Consider the following 17735-nt stretch of genomic DNA (forward strand, 5'->3'; position numbering starts at 1 on the left):
GCTACAAGACAGTGATAGAAGTCAGATATATTAGCCCCAGGTTAAGTAGGTCCCTTTTCCCTGGGTACGGTAACAGGGAAGGTTCCAGAACAATTACGAACTTTCTGGAAACAATTAAGACAGACAGGCTGATTAGAACAACTGCAGCCAATCGAGAAGTGGCTAGAATAAATTAAGGCAGGCTAATCAGGGCACCTGGGTTTAAAAAGGAGCTCACTTCAGTTTGTGGTGTGCATGTGAGGAGCTGGGAGCAAGAGGCACTAGGAGCTGAGAGTGAGAATGCGGACTGTTGGAGGACTGAGGAGTACAAGCATTATCAGACACCAGGAAGAAGGTTCTATGGTGAGGATAAAGAAGGTGTTGGGAGGAGGCCATGGGGAAGTAGCCCAGGGAGTTGTAGCTGTCGCACAGCTGTTCCAGGAGGCACTCTAGACAGCTGCATTCCACAGAGCCCTGGGCTGGAAGGAGTAGAGGGTTCCTCCCAAACCTTCCAACTCCTGGTCAGACACAGGAGGAGTTGACCTGGACTGGGGGTTCACGAAAACAGCCAAACTGAGGGCTGCCGTGAATCTCTGAGGCGAGCAAATCCACCAATAAGCGCAAGACCCACCAAGGTAGAGGAGGAATTTGTTATATGTATTAAATCCCACCATAAGAGTAGATTACAGTATATAGTATATATTTTTTCCTTTTCAACCATAGCATCTCCATTCTCATTTCCCATGCCGTCCTAAGTCTCTTCACTACTTTCCAATTTCTTGTTACTCTGCAATGATCATGTATGTAGCTGAAAAAAATTCATTTTATTTCATGGCTTTCTGACTCTTGCACAATGTCATCCCATGACAAGGAACTTTTTCTGTTATACCTATACGCCCTGCATACTTGGATCTACCTTGATAGACATGGACCCTATAAATTCCTAAATCTAGACAATTCACAATACCAGGGAATTAAGATTGTTGTGTTGGGGTTATTGTGGTATTTTGCAAATTTGGCAATTTCATCATAGTAACTTTACTGTACAGATTTTGAAAATTTCACTGTTATCCATTCTGGAGGTGCTTGCACAGCTTTTCCATTAGATTAACATATTTTGGGATAAATCCAAGGTATTATTTCTATATTACATTTAAAGACTATATGGGCCTGATTATGATCTAATTTAGACTGGTGTAAATCAACAGCAATTTCCATTTAGTCAGTGGAGTTCTACCAGAGTAAAACTGTTGGGAGGTCTGAAAAAGACCCCCAGACATTGCACTAAAGAACAAGATTATGCAAATAATTTGATGCCTTCTTCAACTACTACTTAGTAATCTTAGTAAGCCTTCACACAAAAATACATACAGTTCTTCCGGATAAAAGAGTGCTGTCACAGTATGAACTGATGCATAGTTGTCTTGTTGAGGCTACAGTCTAAGATGTTAAAACAGTAGAATGAGGCACCCAAATATTATTCCAATGACTGTATGTGGCTTCAAAGGAAATGCAGATAAATGACAGTGGAGTGAAAAGGGTATCTGTGAACACAAACTTTAAAAGGAAATAGTAGAAGAAAATCATGCCTCTGTTTAACACGTATTGATCAATGGACTGAAGCTGGCTTTAGATACTAATGACAAGCTGGATGGTGAGGCCCGAGTACTATGCACATATTTTAGTTACAAAACAAAAAGAGAAACTGTAAGATGAATTAACTTATCTACTTTGATCTATCTACTGTGGGAAAAAGAATGTAGGTTTAAATTAAACTGGATACTAGAAGTATAATGTCTCTGCAACCAAAAGGAGAACAGCTTTATTCATGAAAGTAAAATGGGTCTTAGCATTTCAGCAGGAGCATACTGTCCAAGCTAAAGCTGGAACTAGCAGGATAGTGAAGCAGAACAAGCAAAGAATCTGCAGCTTCTGAAGGAGCTATTCATATTGCTATCAAGTGTTTTCAAGTGGTAAAAAAAGGAAATCAGAGTGGGAATAGTTAAGTGTGTACAGAGGCAGATTTAAAGGAACAGAGAACCTGTATACAAATCACCTTTTCTAGGATTCTATTGTTGACATTCTGCAGTCATCCTTACCACCAAATGACAATTCCTTATTACAAAGAATCAGTTCATGAACAATCTTGTTTCAAAATTGACCTCATTATGCAAAAGGCATCAGTCACTTTTCTAGAATACCTATTTTACTGTTCAATTAAGAGAAGTATTCTTTCAACTCCTTGTTGCAATCATATTAAGGAAGTGTCAATTTACAGTGAAAAACAAACAAGCTTTCCTACCCAGGTGGTTCCTAATAAGGATGACAAAGGAAAAGGCCACCAAATATAATAATTGCAGAATAAGTCTATTAAAAAACTGAAATGCCACAGTGATTGCCATAAGCTAGTTAAAAGTAAACTGGAAAGCTGAAACAGAATTTTGAAGTCATGAATTCTAAATACTCTATCAAGTTACAATTTTCATATGATATCAAACATCTGTGTTGAAAAGACTGGGTAAAACTAGGTGCTATGTGCACTATAGTCTTCAAAAAGTCTTCTAGTGTGTTTAAGGTTTGTATTAAATAAATAATTTATTTACTGCTTTATTACTTGTCTCTTTAAATCTAAGATGCCACAGTAATATTGTGAAGAGAACATTGATATTATGAACAAAGATACACCATCAAAATTAGCTGTGAATTAAACAAGAAGTGTTAAAAAATACTGCTAAAGTACTGTACACTAAAAAATGCATTCTCTCTGGACTAGATTCATGAAGGATACCTAAAGATGCAATTAGGTGCCTAAATCCAACATTTAGGCAGCAGCGACACTCACAAAGGCACCACTCAGCTTCTGCCTAACACCGTAGGTGCCCATGTTTCCACTGGTAGACACGCGTAAAGCCAACAAAGCCTGATGATGCCCCACAGCTAACTAGCTGTTCAGAGCTCGCGCTCATGCCTTAGCCCCCATAGGATTCTCAAACCTGACATTCTCGCACCTATCTCATGTGTGGGACCCAATCTGGTAGCTGTACTCAGAGCCTACCCAACTCACACAAAAGACAGCTGGAAGGTCAGGAGGGAGCGAACGCGTCCACCCAGTGACCAGGGCACTCATCTGAAACATGGGAGATCCACTTTTGAATCCCTATTCAGCCTGATTTGGAGCAGGGACTTGAACCCAGGTTTTCCAACTCCCAGGTGAGTGCCCTAGCTGCCAGGCTATTGGCTCAGTCTCTCTTGTTGAAGCTATTCTACTTTGTATAAATACTGTAATTAAATATTTATTGGAGCAGGGACTTGATTCTCCCACAAACTAGGCAAATAACGTAACCACATTATTGGCTATAATAGGATGGGTCTCTCTCATTTTATTGTGAAAAAGGGCTGACCGGGTTTAGAAGACTAGATCCCCAACTGCCTCTCTCTGATCTGTCAGTCAGGTGCCTCAGGCCCAGATCAATGAGAGTGAAGTGCTGAAGAACCTTTGTGAAGCCCCACTCCTCTCCTCAGCATTTCATTCCCAGCTAGCTTAGGTGGCTCCCCACTCAGCTTGCTGGCTTCTGAGCATCCCTTTGTTAATCAGTCAGATAATTCTCCCAGGATAATGCAGGGGAGCCTGAGCACGCTAGGGCTGTGAACTTCACTGGGTGGCTGGCTGCCTAGGGGCTAGATGTTGCAATGCCTATGTCCCCTTTGTGAATCTAGCCCTCTTTCCCTATGTATTTAGATTTGTTAGTCAATTTTAGAAACAAAGGACCAGCTACTCTCAGATGTTTTATTTGTATCGACTTGTTTTTAATGTTCATTTTTATTAGCATTTCCACAGTATAACTAGTGTTATATATAACAAAGTAAAAATCCTATTAAATCTTTTTATTTTTATAAACAATGTAAAAACTAAGATTCCTACTTTCACCTATTAGTTAGAGGTATCTCCTGAACGTACCCACACAGGGATTTGTGAATGTCTTGCAAACCTCACAAGAGGGGTCCCTGCAGGTACAGTATCCTCTGAATACCAAAGAGACCCAGCTTTTCTGGTACAGGGATCAGCTACTTTCTTGGCTGTGACTCTTGAGATTGTGTACAACAGAAAGGGTGAGGAGAGAAAGTGCTGCCTTTATTTGTAAAGAACACAGCTCTACAGAGGGAGCTCACTCAACATAATAAGGGTTGATGTAGAGAATTACTGGTAAGAGACTGACCCAAGATTAGAATCTACAGTTTACGCCTAGACCACTATGCCACAGTGCATCTCAGTAAAGGCATTGGATTTTTCTGTGCCTTAGTTCAGCTAATAAGCCTTTGTGCTTTCCTAGTGTTTTTCCTTGCTATATTATATATAAAAGCAAAGCACTTTACAAATTTGGGTAAGCATGATTAGCTCAATTTTACAGTTGGTTTAACTAAATAAAGTGTATGTAAGGTAATTTGTATGTAAGGCAATATGGTCTTGAGGATATGATATGAGTCTATTATATCAGTTATCAAGGTTTTCTTCTTAGCTCAGTCACAAAATTCCTATACAAGCCTTGGCATGCCTCTCAAACTCTAATCCTCAATTACAATACCTGGAATATGGGGCAAATCATGTCAGTCCACGTTGGAATGGTGGTAGGAGTTCTCACTGAATGAAGATTGTGGAGTGCATAGATTTATTAAGGATTATCAGTGGAAGAGATGAAGATACAAATCAAGACCTGTGTTTATTTCCTTCGATCAACGGAGAATTTTAATGGAAAATATAGCAGAAGTCATTATACTGTGAAAGTAGAATGAATTATATTGAAATTATAATTCATTAAAGAAATGCTACTTGAAGGGTTTGTTGAAATGTAGTTGTCAGGAAGAAAAACATTAAGGAGTGTGAGACAATGGGTCCTCAAACTAATTAACTTCAAGCTCCTACTGAGCTAGGAGATTGGTAAACATTAGTATGCAAATAAGATATGTATGTATATTTGTCAGTTTCTGTTTTCTTTTGTCTCTTATGTTAAATTGGCTTTGGCTTATTGTATAAATAAGTTAGCTTGAGCCTCAGAGAGGGGCTCACATATCTGGGTGCACTGGCAAAGCACTTTGCTAATAAACAGAGTGGTCTGACAAATTACATGAGTCCTGAATCTGACTTTGACAATACCATGGAGATTCCTTTTATTTTTCAAAACCAGCCTGACACAGATTGGAAGACAACAACTAATAGATACTCCACTGCCATGTGTTCTTCTTTCTCCATCAATAAACCAACTTCTGTACTTTTAAAATAATGACAGTTTATGAACCTTCTTAACAACTCTGCTCTTGAAAAACACCTCTTGCATGACCCAATATCAAAATTTACCTCCCTTTCAAATTTTGTAGTGCAATGGGATTTAACTGGGCAGATACAAACAATAGACACTTGGAAAAAGTGTTAAGAGGAACAATTTTGAAGTATTGTAATATCAAAATACAGTATAGGTATATGTTCTGAAAATTTTGCAAGTGCTAATTAGGCGGAATTCTAAAAAAGTTTACAAGTGTGTGGAATTTTTTTTCTTTATTTTTGGGGGTAGAATGAGTTACAAGGGGGCTCACGGTCAGCAGAGAGGGTACTGTCTCTTCCTAAGAACCCACACATGTGCTGAGCTGGGAGAAAAATCCTCGTCATACAGCTCCAAAAGTACAGTATACAGCTAAAGTATAATTTCTTAGCTGTCAGCTCTAAGAAGAGCTAAAGCCACTTTTGGCCATCTGTAGGATATGTGTAGCTTCACGCTGCAGTGAAAAGCTAGTTGTGACATGTAGCTACATAGGTTAGTGAAAGGCTGTGGTCGGGGGAGCTTCTGGAGCCTTTCCCTGTTACCAGGGTCTTCATCTGTGGAGTGGAAAGGCTCCCGCAGTGGGGAGCTGGTTGAGCTTTTGCCTGCTTCAGGTAAGGACTCTGGAAATGAGCAGCTGCCAGACTCTTTCCCTGTGGCAGAGGAAGGCTCCAGTACCAGGGAGCTGGCAGCACCTTTCTTTGTTGCCAGAGACCTTATCTACAGCTGCAGAAGGCTCCAGCAGTGTGGAGCTGCCAGAGTCTTTCCTTGCTGCCAGAGCCTTTTCCTGCAGCAGGGAAAGGCTCCCGCAGCTGGGAGGCAGTGGGTCACTACATGACTGAAAATTAGGGCAGTCGATTAATCACAGTTAACTCAAGTGATTTTTTTAATTGTGATTACTTTTTTTGAATTAAATATAGTGATGAATCGCACTAGAATACCAATAGAAATTTATTAAATATTTTTGGATGTTTTTCTACATTTTCAAATATATCAATTTCAATTACAACACAGAATACAGCACATATTGTTCATTTTAAGAACACTTTCACTGCAAAACTGACAAAATGCAAAGAAGATACCAATGTGAAATTTCTAAAGATAGCTACAGCATTCGACCCAAGATTTAAGAAACTGAAGTGCCTTCCAAAATCTGAGAGGGATGAGGTGTGGAGCATGCTTTCAGAAGTCTTAAAAGAGCAACACTCTGATGGGGAAACTACAGAACCCAAACCACCAAAAAAGAAAATCAACCTTTTGCTGGTGGCATCTGACTCAGATGACAAAAATGAACATGTGTCGGTCTGCTCTGCTTTGGATCATTATCGAGCAGAACCCATAATCAGCACAGACACATGTCCTCTGGAATGGTGGTTGAAGCATCAAGGGACATATGAATCTTTAGCGCATCTGGCATGTAAATATCTTGCGATGCTGGCTAAAACAGTGCTATGCAAATGCCTGTTCTCACTTTCAGGTGACATGGTAAACAAGAAGCAGGCAGCATTATCTCCTGCAAATGTAAACCAACTTGTTTGTCTGAGTAATTGGCTGAACAAGAAATAGGACTGAATGGACCTGTAGGCTCTAAAGTTTTACATTGTTTTATTTTTGAATGCAGGTTTTTTTTGTACCTAATTCTACATTTGTAAGTTCAACTTTCATGATAAAGAGATTGCAATATGGTACTAGTATTAGACACATTGGAAAATACTATTTCATTTGCTTTTTACAGTGCAAATATTTAATAAAAAATAAATATAAAGTGAGCACTGTACACTTTATATTCTGCATTGTAATTGAAATCAATATATTTGAAAATGTAGAAAACATCCACAAATATTTAAATAAATGGTATTCTATTATTGTTTAACAGCACGATTAATTGTGATTAATTTTTTTTAATCACTTGACAGTCCTACTAAAAATAGTAGTGCAGATGGGAGGCATGGCTTGGGAAAGTAGAGCGTCTGTAGGGTATATACTCAGGTACACACCTACACCCAACATGCATGTCTCTTCTCTATTCACCTAAGTTGTGCCTCACAGTCTACAGCATTGCTTAAAACCATAGTGGAAGGGCTACCTGAGTGCATACCATACATGCCGCTGAAAGAAGTGTGCAGTGTAGTCGTAGCATTGCAACTGTGGTGGGTCCAGTGTAGCAGGTGGGTTAAAATGTATCTCATATGAGGTCCCTGTAACCCAATGGCTTGCTTGAGTATGGGGCCTGAGCATCACACTGTGCAGTGAGGTGGTATGCCTCCATTTCTTGTGCAACATATGGCTCCATGTATTTCATCTCTCTTACCTCCTGAGTGGAGGAGAGGAATGGACTGGGGACTCCAGCTTCCAGCCTAAGTCCTTGGGCAGGCCTGAGGGTATACAGGTGTCATGGTGCCCAGTTAAAATCCCCACTGGAACAGCCCTGCTAGGTAGTTTGCAGAGTAGTCCCCCATTGGATAATAGTTTTAATAAAGTTGCAGCCTCCACATTTAAGCAGACTATAGCATAGTCGTCTCATTGTGTCTGCATCAATGGGTAATAATTGTGAAGAAAATAGGTTGTAATTAAGCAACTCTAGCCAATGAGTTATCAAGGTAATAACTAAATGGGAAGGTTGAAGAGGTAGTACCAAGCGGTGTTTGAATAAGAGGGAGACAAAGAAATGTTAAATAAAACTCAATTCCAAATCAGGGGAATTTTTTTAATGATCTGTAAATTCTACTTCGCCAAAACATTCACCATACTCCTTCCTTTAGAGTAATCTTCAGTCTTGTAGCCAAAACAGTTTTCCAAGGTAAAATTACAGGAGTGCTGAAATCAAGGGTTTATTATGGACGCTGGTTGCAATCTCATTAATTTTTTACATAATACCACTCTGTGTATACACTCCATGTGTATATGTGTATATATGTGTAAACACAGACACAAACACACATATGCATTCAAAAATAGTAAAGCAGATGAAAAGAGCATGCTGCGTACCTGTCTACCAAGAACTAGTAATGTCACGAAGAATATAAAGAGAGACACAGAACCCATTGTCTTCAGGTCTTTCAATATTCCTGGCCTGTAAAAAAGAAACACAGCTAAAATGAATTCAAAAAGGAAAAAAAACCCTGTAATCTTAATACTTAATCACAGTCTTGGTTTCCTCCCTTCATTTCTGTGCTGTAAACTCCTTGCACAACTTTTTAGTAACCAAACTAAAAACTTTAACATAAATTGCTTTATTGTTTTCTGGAATATTAAAACTGTACTACTAAATATATTTATATAATGGGCCCTGCTTTCTGACTGTACAACGTAAATCTGGAGAATAATATTAAATTTAATATATTCAATGCTTTTTTTTGCCTGTTAAAGGAGAGTTTCTGATTGCTTTTCAATATGTTGGTATAAGTAGACTGTAGAGAGAGTTTGTGATGGCAGTACTATATTCTGCTTCCATACTGTAGTGACTAACCACGTCTCTTGAGTGTGAAGAAGTGAAATGAAATCATAAGGTACCAAGAGGCTTCTTAAGCTCAGAACCACACAAGGCAAGAACCACACTAATCACCTCCCTTGGACAGCTTATTAAAACCCCGAGTTCCTTTGAGATGAGAGAATGTATGGCGAGGGATCTGGTCTACACTTCCAGAAGCTGATCTACATGAGCAAGGCCACTGTTGCTCCCACTGGTGGGAAAGTTTTAAGAAAAATGCTAGTGTAGAAATAACCTTAGTGGCAAAGTGCAGGTAGTCAAAGGTGTATGAGAAATGTAACATATCAAATGCTTCTGCAGTATATCACAGGGATGTCAACTACACGTGTGGTGTGTATTATACTGTGTACCTGAATACATCTCCTCACTCCCCCATTTGTGTGTTACACTTTGCATTTTCAAAGGTAAACAGAAACACAATGCTAGTCTCACTATTCTATTCAGATTCTTATTCCATGGTATCCTAGTGCCTTAAGATCTGGCTCAGTGAATGGAGTTAGAAGGCAAAGTACTGGAATTCTACTCAAAGCACTCATGATTTTCTACCATGGCGTATGCACTGCCTACACATGCTACCTTTATAAAAATGTATTTTTAAGAAAAGGTTGGGTAGAAGTAACACACGTCCTTTCTACACTGTAACAGGGAGGTTCAGGACACAATTATCTTGCCCACAGCAAAGACCCAACTAATTCGATGCAAAATATATATTCATCCATGTAAGAAGTCATTCCCAATTACACCCATTCCTTTGCCCCCTCGAGGAGTAGTTTCTGCACAGGAAAACCTCTCTTTGCTCTGAGAAGCACGTATTATATAGTTAACAATTTAAGACAAATGCCCTAATTCTGGGGAAAAAAGATGTTCTGTCTGTGTGCAAAAAACCAACAACACATGTTAACAGGGTTCAGGTAACAAAGAGCTAATGCCTAATATCCTTTTTTATGACAACACAAATCAAACCATAATATAGTGCAAACATCAGATGATTTATGCAGTCTGAACAGGTTTATTTCTTTTATTCTAATACTGTTACATATACAATCAAATCATATATTTTGCACACAGGAGTCAGTTGTTATCTTGAATTGGGATTTGTAGATGTGTATATATATATATTTTTTAAAAAAAATCCAAGCTCTGTTCTGCTCTGCTACACAAGCAATATTATTAATTGTCTTTCCCCTAGTAGCATGCTAAAATAACCAACCTACCTTTTCATAGGTGCCATTGCATACAGGAATTTGTTGTAATCATCCAGTGTGGAGCCATGAGTGTGCAGAAGGATGACATTGTAGCCCACCAATGCAATCAGCATGATCACCATTTTCAACTCATAATTTATCCGCAGGAAAACAGAACAGGATATCAGCCCCAAAATGCAGCTATAGATAAAGTACTGGCACATGGAAACCAAACAAGACAAACATTTAGGATTCGACCTAGTGAATATTAACTGGAGAGAAGAAAGTAATTTGTAATAAAATGGCCACATTAGCTTTACAAAAATGATTAAACCCCCATATAAATTAAATAGGAAATCTCTCATTACTACCAAATAATCAAACAGAACCCTGTGGACATTTATACTTCAAAAAAAAAAGGTAGCTTTTCTTAGGCCAAGTATATTTTATTTCTTATTAAGATATTTCTGGAACACTGCTGGCTTGTCGACAGAAGTATGTTTGACTGAACCTGAATCACCATATACTCATTTTGGGAGATCTCTGAGTGCTTTGCACAGCACAATCAGCCGTAGTTAACTTGTGATTTTAATTTTTCTCCAGTGCTTCTTATAATTTATTGCTGCTTGAAATAAGCAAAAAGTAATTCTTGTTCAGAATTACTTATATTAAATCTTCATTTAATCTTGTGAGTTCAATCTATATAAAGTAGCAGAATCCATTTTTCTACTATGTAAGCATTACTACTTTTGAAAGCGGTTTTCATACTGGAAAAATGTTAATGTTTGTGCATCCAAAAAGAAACACAAAGATCAACAAACTTTGTTGTGAAGAAAAGAGCACCGGTTAGAAACAGACAGCCCAATTTGCAAATGCTGCCTCAATGGGTGTGCCTGATTCAAGTTGAGAAGCCAAAAATGTAGGTACCTCAGATTGCTGTGCATTTTTGAAAACATAACCCTAAGGTTGTCTATTTCATTTTTTTGGTTATGTCTATACTACAGCCTATGTCAGCATAATTTATGTCACTCGGGGGTGCGAATATTCCACCCCCCATGAGCAACATACGTGACGCCCACATAAGCGCTGGTGTGCACAGCGCTATGTCGGCAGGAGAGCTGCTCCCACTGACACAGCTTCTGCTGCTCACAGAGGTAGCACAGAGCATCTTCACCAGACGTGCCACTGCAGCACTGTACATACAGACATGGCCATGGTTCTTATACATTAGCTTAATGCTCTTCTGTCTGGTTCCCAACACTGCATGGGGATGTTTAAATCCTGCAAGAATCGTGTTTTCAGTTAAACAAAATTTAAAGCCATGGAACCATTTGTATTTGTAGCAAACCTACCTTTTGGATTTAAACTACTAGGCAGTTTCATTAAAGCACTGTGATTTGGACCTTTCTTTCCCCACCTCAATCCCTCAGAGCTGGGGAATGGGGCAGGGTGGGGTGGGGTATGCCTAGACCAGGGTATAAAACTGTGCAAAAAGCTGCCACCTCTGCATAGCCACCTAACTAATTCTTGCAAAAGATCCATACGGCCAATAGAACGGACAGGATAGAGGGCACAGATAGGGTTTGAGGAAGGAACAGCAAGGGGTAAAACATATGAAAAGTCAATACCACTGGAATTACCATTAATGTGTGTTGTGAGGTTTCTGATCCCTCTCAGCGAGCACAAAACTGCAATCTAGCAAACTAGTGGCACAATAGCTTTCTGGCCAGCCATTTTCTGCCCTGCCTAGATCAGCATGGAGGAAGAGTTCATCTGCATAGCTGGCCAGAATCTATAGATTTGGGGGACTTTTATATAAAGGATTGCTTTGCTTCTCATGTACTTGTAGCCTCACCACTAGTCTTCGCCCTCATACCCCTGCAGCGCTCACAGAAGATGGGTACAGAATACCCAGACAGCAGCTATTTCAAAGCCACAGAACTGCGCTATTCCCAACTCTTGTGATTTGCTCAAGAGACTTGTGGTATTTGGTATTTTTCTTAAAGCTTCAGGCCCTGGAGTGCTGTGATTCTGAGATTTTCAGCATTATTTAGAAAGAAAAAAATAAGTTGATAACCCTCATGGCTGTGGAGGACAGCTTGAAAATACAAATTCAAAGGGCTCAACATCCAGAGGCACATAAAAAGAACTCCAAATACATTATAAAACATCTCATGATATTCTGGGAGCTGAGTAATAAATTTTGAACATTTGAGGCTGGCAAGACTGGAATTGTTATTGTATTTTGTCTCTCACAGGAGGAGATCATATGGGTCTAAAAGATATAAATTCTGCATAACTTCTAACATTTGGAAACCATTTTGCAGCCTCCTAACAAAACAAAAAGACAACCAGTCCCTTTGCAACCGATTAAGTATTGCCTGACAAGTCTTGTATAACAGAGGTATGCACAGTAATGTAACTAAGAACATCTCATATTGCTGCAAAAAATATTAATTATCATGGTTCCAAATAGGGCTCAATTCTTCTGGGATTGAAGCATTTTAAAAATCTCTTATTCATTCATTCTAGTCTACATACTCAACAGATCTGTCAGCTTCACTTTTTATAAGTCACAGGCAGTTTCTCTGTGGGAGTAATGTTTAATGCCATTATACACATATACAAAAGACTGACTTTTAGTTTAAAAAAAGAATGTTTTGCCACCACGAATGTTCAATGTATCATCCAATAAACATAGAATAGTTTTATCTATACATTTTTAATTTTTCTAAATCAGTGATTGATTAATAATTCAAAAGGATTTTGCCTCTCCCCTGCTGTCTTTATCAAGCCAGAAATTATGAGCTCTGAAATGCTTTGGGTGGTTTAGGATGGAACTACTGTACAATTAGGAGGTTTTTAATAAATAAATAGGAAAGAGGAGTGTTAAAACCTTTATTCCACCATAAATTATTCACTATACCTGAATTATTAAGAAAGCAATGATAATATTTTGTCTATTTCTGTCATAACTAAGTTAACACGTTTATTAAGTGACAGACAATATGGATGCTACATGTAAAGAATGCATTTTGATATTATTTAAGTTTTAAAGGAACATATTAAAGACCAGTGTGACAAAGTTTCTGCTCTACCTTGGTGGGTCTTGTGCTTATTAGCGGATTTGCTTGCCTTGGAGCTTCAAGGCAGCCCTCAACTTGGCCGTTTTTCTGAGCCCACAGTCCAGGTCGACGACTCCTGTGTCTGACCAGGAGTTGGGAGAATTTGGGGGGAACCCGGGCCAGCCCTCTATTTCAGGTTCCAGCCCAGGGCCCTGTGGAATGCAGCTGTCTAGAGTGTCTCCTGGAACAGCTGTGCGACAGCTGCAACTCCCTGAGCTAGTTCCCCATGGCCTCCTCCCAACACCTTCTTTATCCTCCCCATAGGACCTTCCTCCTGGTGTCTGATAATGCTTGTACACCTCAGTCCTCAAACAGTCCGCATTCTCACTCTCAGCTCCCCACACTCACACCACGAACTGAAGTGAGCTCCTTTTTAAAACCCAGGTGCCCTGATTAGCCTGCCTTAATTAATTCTAGCAGCTTCTTGATTGGCTGCAGGTGTTCTAATCAGCCTGTCTTAATTGTTTCCAGAAGGTTCCTGATTGTTCTGGAACCTTCCCTGTTACCTTACCCAGGGAAAAGGGACCTACTTAGCCTGGGGCTAATATATCTGCCTTCTATTACTCTCCGGTAGCCATCTGGCCCAACCCTGTCACACCAGTTACTAGAAAAAGTCACAATACCATGAAGAGCTGGGTATCTCAGTAAGACACTGGATAGTGTCAAACAGAATGTTAAAAATTTATCCTTTGTTTTGGTGAAAAAACCCTCAAAAGAATGATAAAAGCACAACAAAATAACATATGACAAAAGAGATTATAAAATGTTTCTGTTTAAAACAAGATAAAAATAAATTAGTGGACTGACAGTTTTTCCATGTATGTACATACAGAGGACTGGGGAAGGTTGAGGTCAGTTTATTTACAGCAGAAGCACTTTAATCATATCCTTACATAGTAAAGAAATGTGCTACCAAATAAGCAATGAGCTCACACTAACAGATCAGGAGATAAATGTTTGACACCTTCTGAAATCTTCCTGGATGCTAGAACTCCTTGCAAAATATCAAATTCCATAATGTCTCAATTAAGAAAAGAGACTACATTTTTATTAAAATTTTTGCAAAAAATATGCTCCTTCTTTAGAACCACTGACCTAGAAATAAAAATGTGCATGAAGTTAATCCCCATTTAGATTCGTTGCTTTCACACTGACATAAAGTGAAAACTAGTGAGAGTTGCAAGAGGTCAGTCCACCAATCAGGCCCTGGCTGATTAAACATTTCTTTCAGAATTAATTAAAATGATGTTTATAATTAACACATTATCTAGTCAATCTTTACAACACGCCTCTGAATTAGTCATTATTTTCATTTTATAGATTGGAAAACTATGCCAAAGATGTTGAGTGGCTTGCCCATGGCCGCAGAGGGAGACAATTCTTAGAGGCAGAACTCTTGAGAGTTTAAGCCAGGAGAGACCATTACATCATCTAGCCTGACCTCCTGTATATCACAGGCCATTAAATTTCACCCAGTTACCCCTGTGCTGAGGCCAATAACTTATGTTTAGCTAAAGCATATTTTCCAGAAAGGCATCCAGTCTTGGTCTGAAAGACATCAAGAGATGGAGATTCCACCACTCCTCTTTGTAATTTGTTTCAATGTTTAATCATTCTCAGTGTTAAAATATTATGTCTAATTTGAATATATTTTGTTTCTGCTTCCAGTCACTGATTCTTGTGGTGCCTTTCTCTACTAGAATAGAAAGCCCTTTAGTACTAGGTATTTTCTCCCCATGAAGGAAGTTAGACATTAATCAAGATACCTCTCAATCTTCTTTTTTTGATAAGCTAAATAGATGGAGTACTTTAAGACTCACTGTAAGGCACAGTCTTCAGCCCTCAAATCGTTCTGTCTCTCTTTTCTGGACCCTCTCCAAATTTTCAGCATCCAAGGATCACACTAGCCTCTTTCCCACCCCCATAGCATTGCACTGGAAGCTCATGTTGAATTGCTTGTCCACGATGACCCCCTAATTCCTTTTCATAATCACTGCTTTCCAGGATATAGTACCCCATTCTGTAGGTCTGAGCACCCCTCCTTGTTCCTAAATGTATGACCTTGCATTTGGCTGTATTACAGTAAACTTGTTTGAATGGGCCCAGTTAACCAAGTGATCCAGATCACTCTGTTTGACTGCCCTGTCCTCATCATTATTTACTACTCCACCAGTCTTTGTTTCATCTGAAAATTTGATCAGCAGTGATTTTATATTTACTTTCAGATAATTGATGTGAGTATTGAATAGTGTCAGGCCTAGTACCGATACTTCTGGAAACCCACTAGAAACAGACCCATTTGATCATGATTCTTCACTGACAATTACTTTGAAATCTGTCAGCTAGTCAGTTCCTAATCCATTTAAGGTGTGCTCTACTGATAATGTACAGTACCATATTTTTAGAATTAGAACTCTAGAGTTCTTGGCTACTAGACATTCCTCTAAACCTCTTTCTTAATCTGAAATTCATTGACATTCAAAGTTAGGGTCTGATTTTCAGAAGAGCTGAGGCCCTGCACCTCTCCTTGACTTCAAATTAAGTTGTGAGCGCTCAGTACCTCTGGAAAAAAAATCAACCCTTCGGAGGCTTTTTGAAAAATCCTCTGAGCCACTAAGCCTCAAAAGGTCCAGTGACAGTAGGTTTAATGTAGACATAGCAAATTATAAATAAAGAAAGAAATGTAAAATGAACTTACTGGTAGGTAAAAATAGTTGTTTTGTATATACCACAGTGTTTGATCACTTGATTTGGGAAAACTTGCATTTGATGAATTAAGAATCGGGATGAAAACTATCACAGGATCATCCAGGAAAAACTAGAAGAAAATAATATGAAGTTTGTTCCTGCCTTCAGTGGTGACAGATCAAAGAAGTAAAGGGCATGAGAGGGAAAAGCTCAGTCATTAATTACTTATCTTAATTGTAAATTCTTTTCTATTGTAAATAGAAAAATCAAAAGGAACAGTATCAGTTGATTGCCTTTTGCCTGGATGCTTCAGACAAAAACAACTTTGTTAACCTATATCTGAAGCTTTCTATTTGAATAAGAGATGAAAGGCTGTTATATTCAGCTCTAATCAGCAGCTCTAACACACTGAAGGCCACAATAAAGTGAGCTTAATGCATATAATATTCCATGTATGCACCTCAGCCTTACCTCTTATTTAAGTGAAGGAAGACTTACAGAAAGAGCCTCTTTATTCAGTTCAGTTTTAAAGGCCCAAGCCTGCTCCCATTGAAGTAAATAGCCAAACTCCTATTTATTTTGGTGGAAGCAGAATCAGAGGTCCCAAGTCATTTTTGAATTGAATGTAATGGGGTTTATTTTCAAATTACCATCATGTGTGCCCACAGTGCAAAAGAAAATACATCATGAAGTACTTTGATGTAAACTTATATTTAGGCTGGGCAGAATTACATTTTTAAAATAATTTTGACAAAGAATATTAATGTTTATTTTTAAGCATTTTCTTAATTCAAATTTTCACAACTGCAAAATTAAGGAGGGGTCAGACCATAAATATTTAATGAAAATAGACATTGAGATTCAAAAAGTTAAAGCTTTGTAACTGTTAAAACACACATAGTCAACATCACATGTCAATATATGCAAAGCAAATATAATTAAATAATACTTAAATAAGTTCTCAAACAGCATTTTTGTTACTTTGTCTATCTTTGTCAAAATTTCTATTGTCGTCGATGAAAATATTTTTTGTCAGCTTGTCTCTGTATGGTGACATCAACATTTACTAATAAAAAATCTAACCCTTCCAACCTACATTCATCTATCTTCAAGCACTGCCATTAAGCAGTCTACAACAATCTGAGGAACTAGAAACATAAGTTTTATTATACTATGAACACGTACCCAATGTCAGGTGAAATAGGAGACTAAGTAAAAAAATTAAATAAAAGAATACACAAGGGGAAAAATACACAGAAATGTTGTCAGTTTCCATGAACCAAACACCAATTACTTCTGAAGTACGTGTTTGTATTTTTGTCTCTTTTGTCCAACTGTGCCCACCTGCTATCTCACTTATGTCACTTTGGAGATTCTGTAGTGCCTGTATACACAGTATTTTAATGTAGCATTCTCTTTTCTCTCCATTAGAGATAGCTCAGCCTCTGCATTCACATCCTTGGGGCATGGAGGGGGGAGTGGAAAGGAAAGAAAGTTGTAATTTTATTAACCCCAATGTTTACCAGTATTTCAGCAAACTAGCACTAAGTTATTATTTTCACCTTTAATTTATACTCCAAGCAGATTTTTCTCTCACATTCACATAATCTATCCTCTGTTGTGGACCGTGTGCAATGCAGGATGACAATGATTGCTGCGCGGATGCTCCTTTGAAGAGGAACCTAGGATGAGCACTTTTGTGCTTTTCTAATTTATCTGACCAGAAGACAGTACAAATGCAAGACAGTGATACTAGGTTCTTTTAAGCTTTGTAACTAACTTGTTAGCTTCCAAGTGTGTTTACACTGAGGTATTTAGAGTAAAAAGTCATGTCATCCACTACAATCAAATCTAACAAAATCAAGAACAAATTGTTTAAAAATATACCTTTATCACCAATTAAAACTAATATTTTCACAAAAATGCAAGGTTAAAATAAAAAAAAGAAATGCATGTA

The 17735-nt window shown here is 38.4% G+C and overlaps 1 protein-coding gene and 1 long non-coding RNA gene across 5 annotated transcripts in view; one reads left to right on the plus strand and one right to left on the minus strand.

The window, feature by feature from the left end:
* LOC311515907 overlaps nt 1–17735 on the plus strand; it is a 112934-nt gene that overhangs the window by 28569 nt on the left and 66630 nt on the right. The window lies entirely within an intron of this gene.
* Nucleotides 1–17735, minus strand: part of ADCY2 (adenylate cyclase 2) — a 430319-nt gene that overhangs the window by 20642 nt on the left and 391942 nt on the right. For 2 of the 3 annotated variants that reach the window (XM_084619394.1, XM_084619392.1), the window contains 3 exons: nt 15789–15908; nt 9996–10180; nt 8280–8364 (listed from right to left, as the gene is read on the minus strand). In XM_084619394.1, coding sequence (XP_084475520.1) covers nt 8280–8364; nt 9996–10180; nt 15789–15908 — 390 coding nt within the window. The remainder of the gene's footprint in view (nt 1–8279; nt 8365–9995; nt 10181–15788; nt 15909–17735) is intronic. The other variant, XM_084619393.1, reaches the window with a different exon arrangement.

Source organism: Lepidochelys olivacea (assembly GCF_965140295.1).
Source record: "Lepidochelys olivacea isolate rLepOli2 genome assembly, chromosome: 2".
Taxonomy (NCBI): domain Eukaryota; kingdom Metazoa; phylum Chordata; order Testudines; family Cheloniidae; genus Lepidochelys; species Lepidochelys olivacea.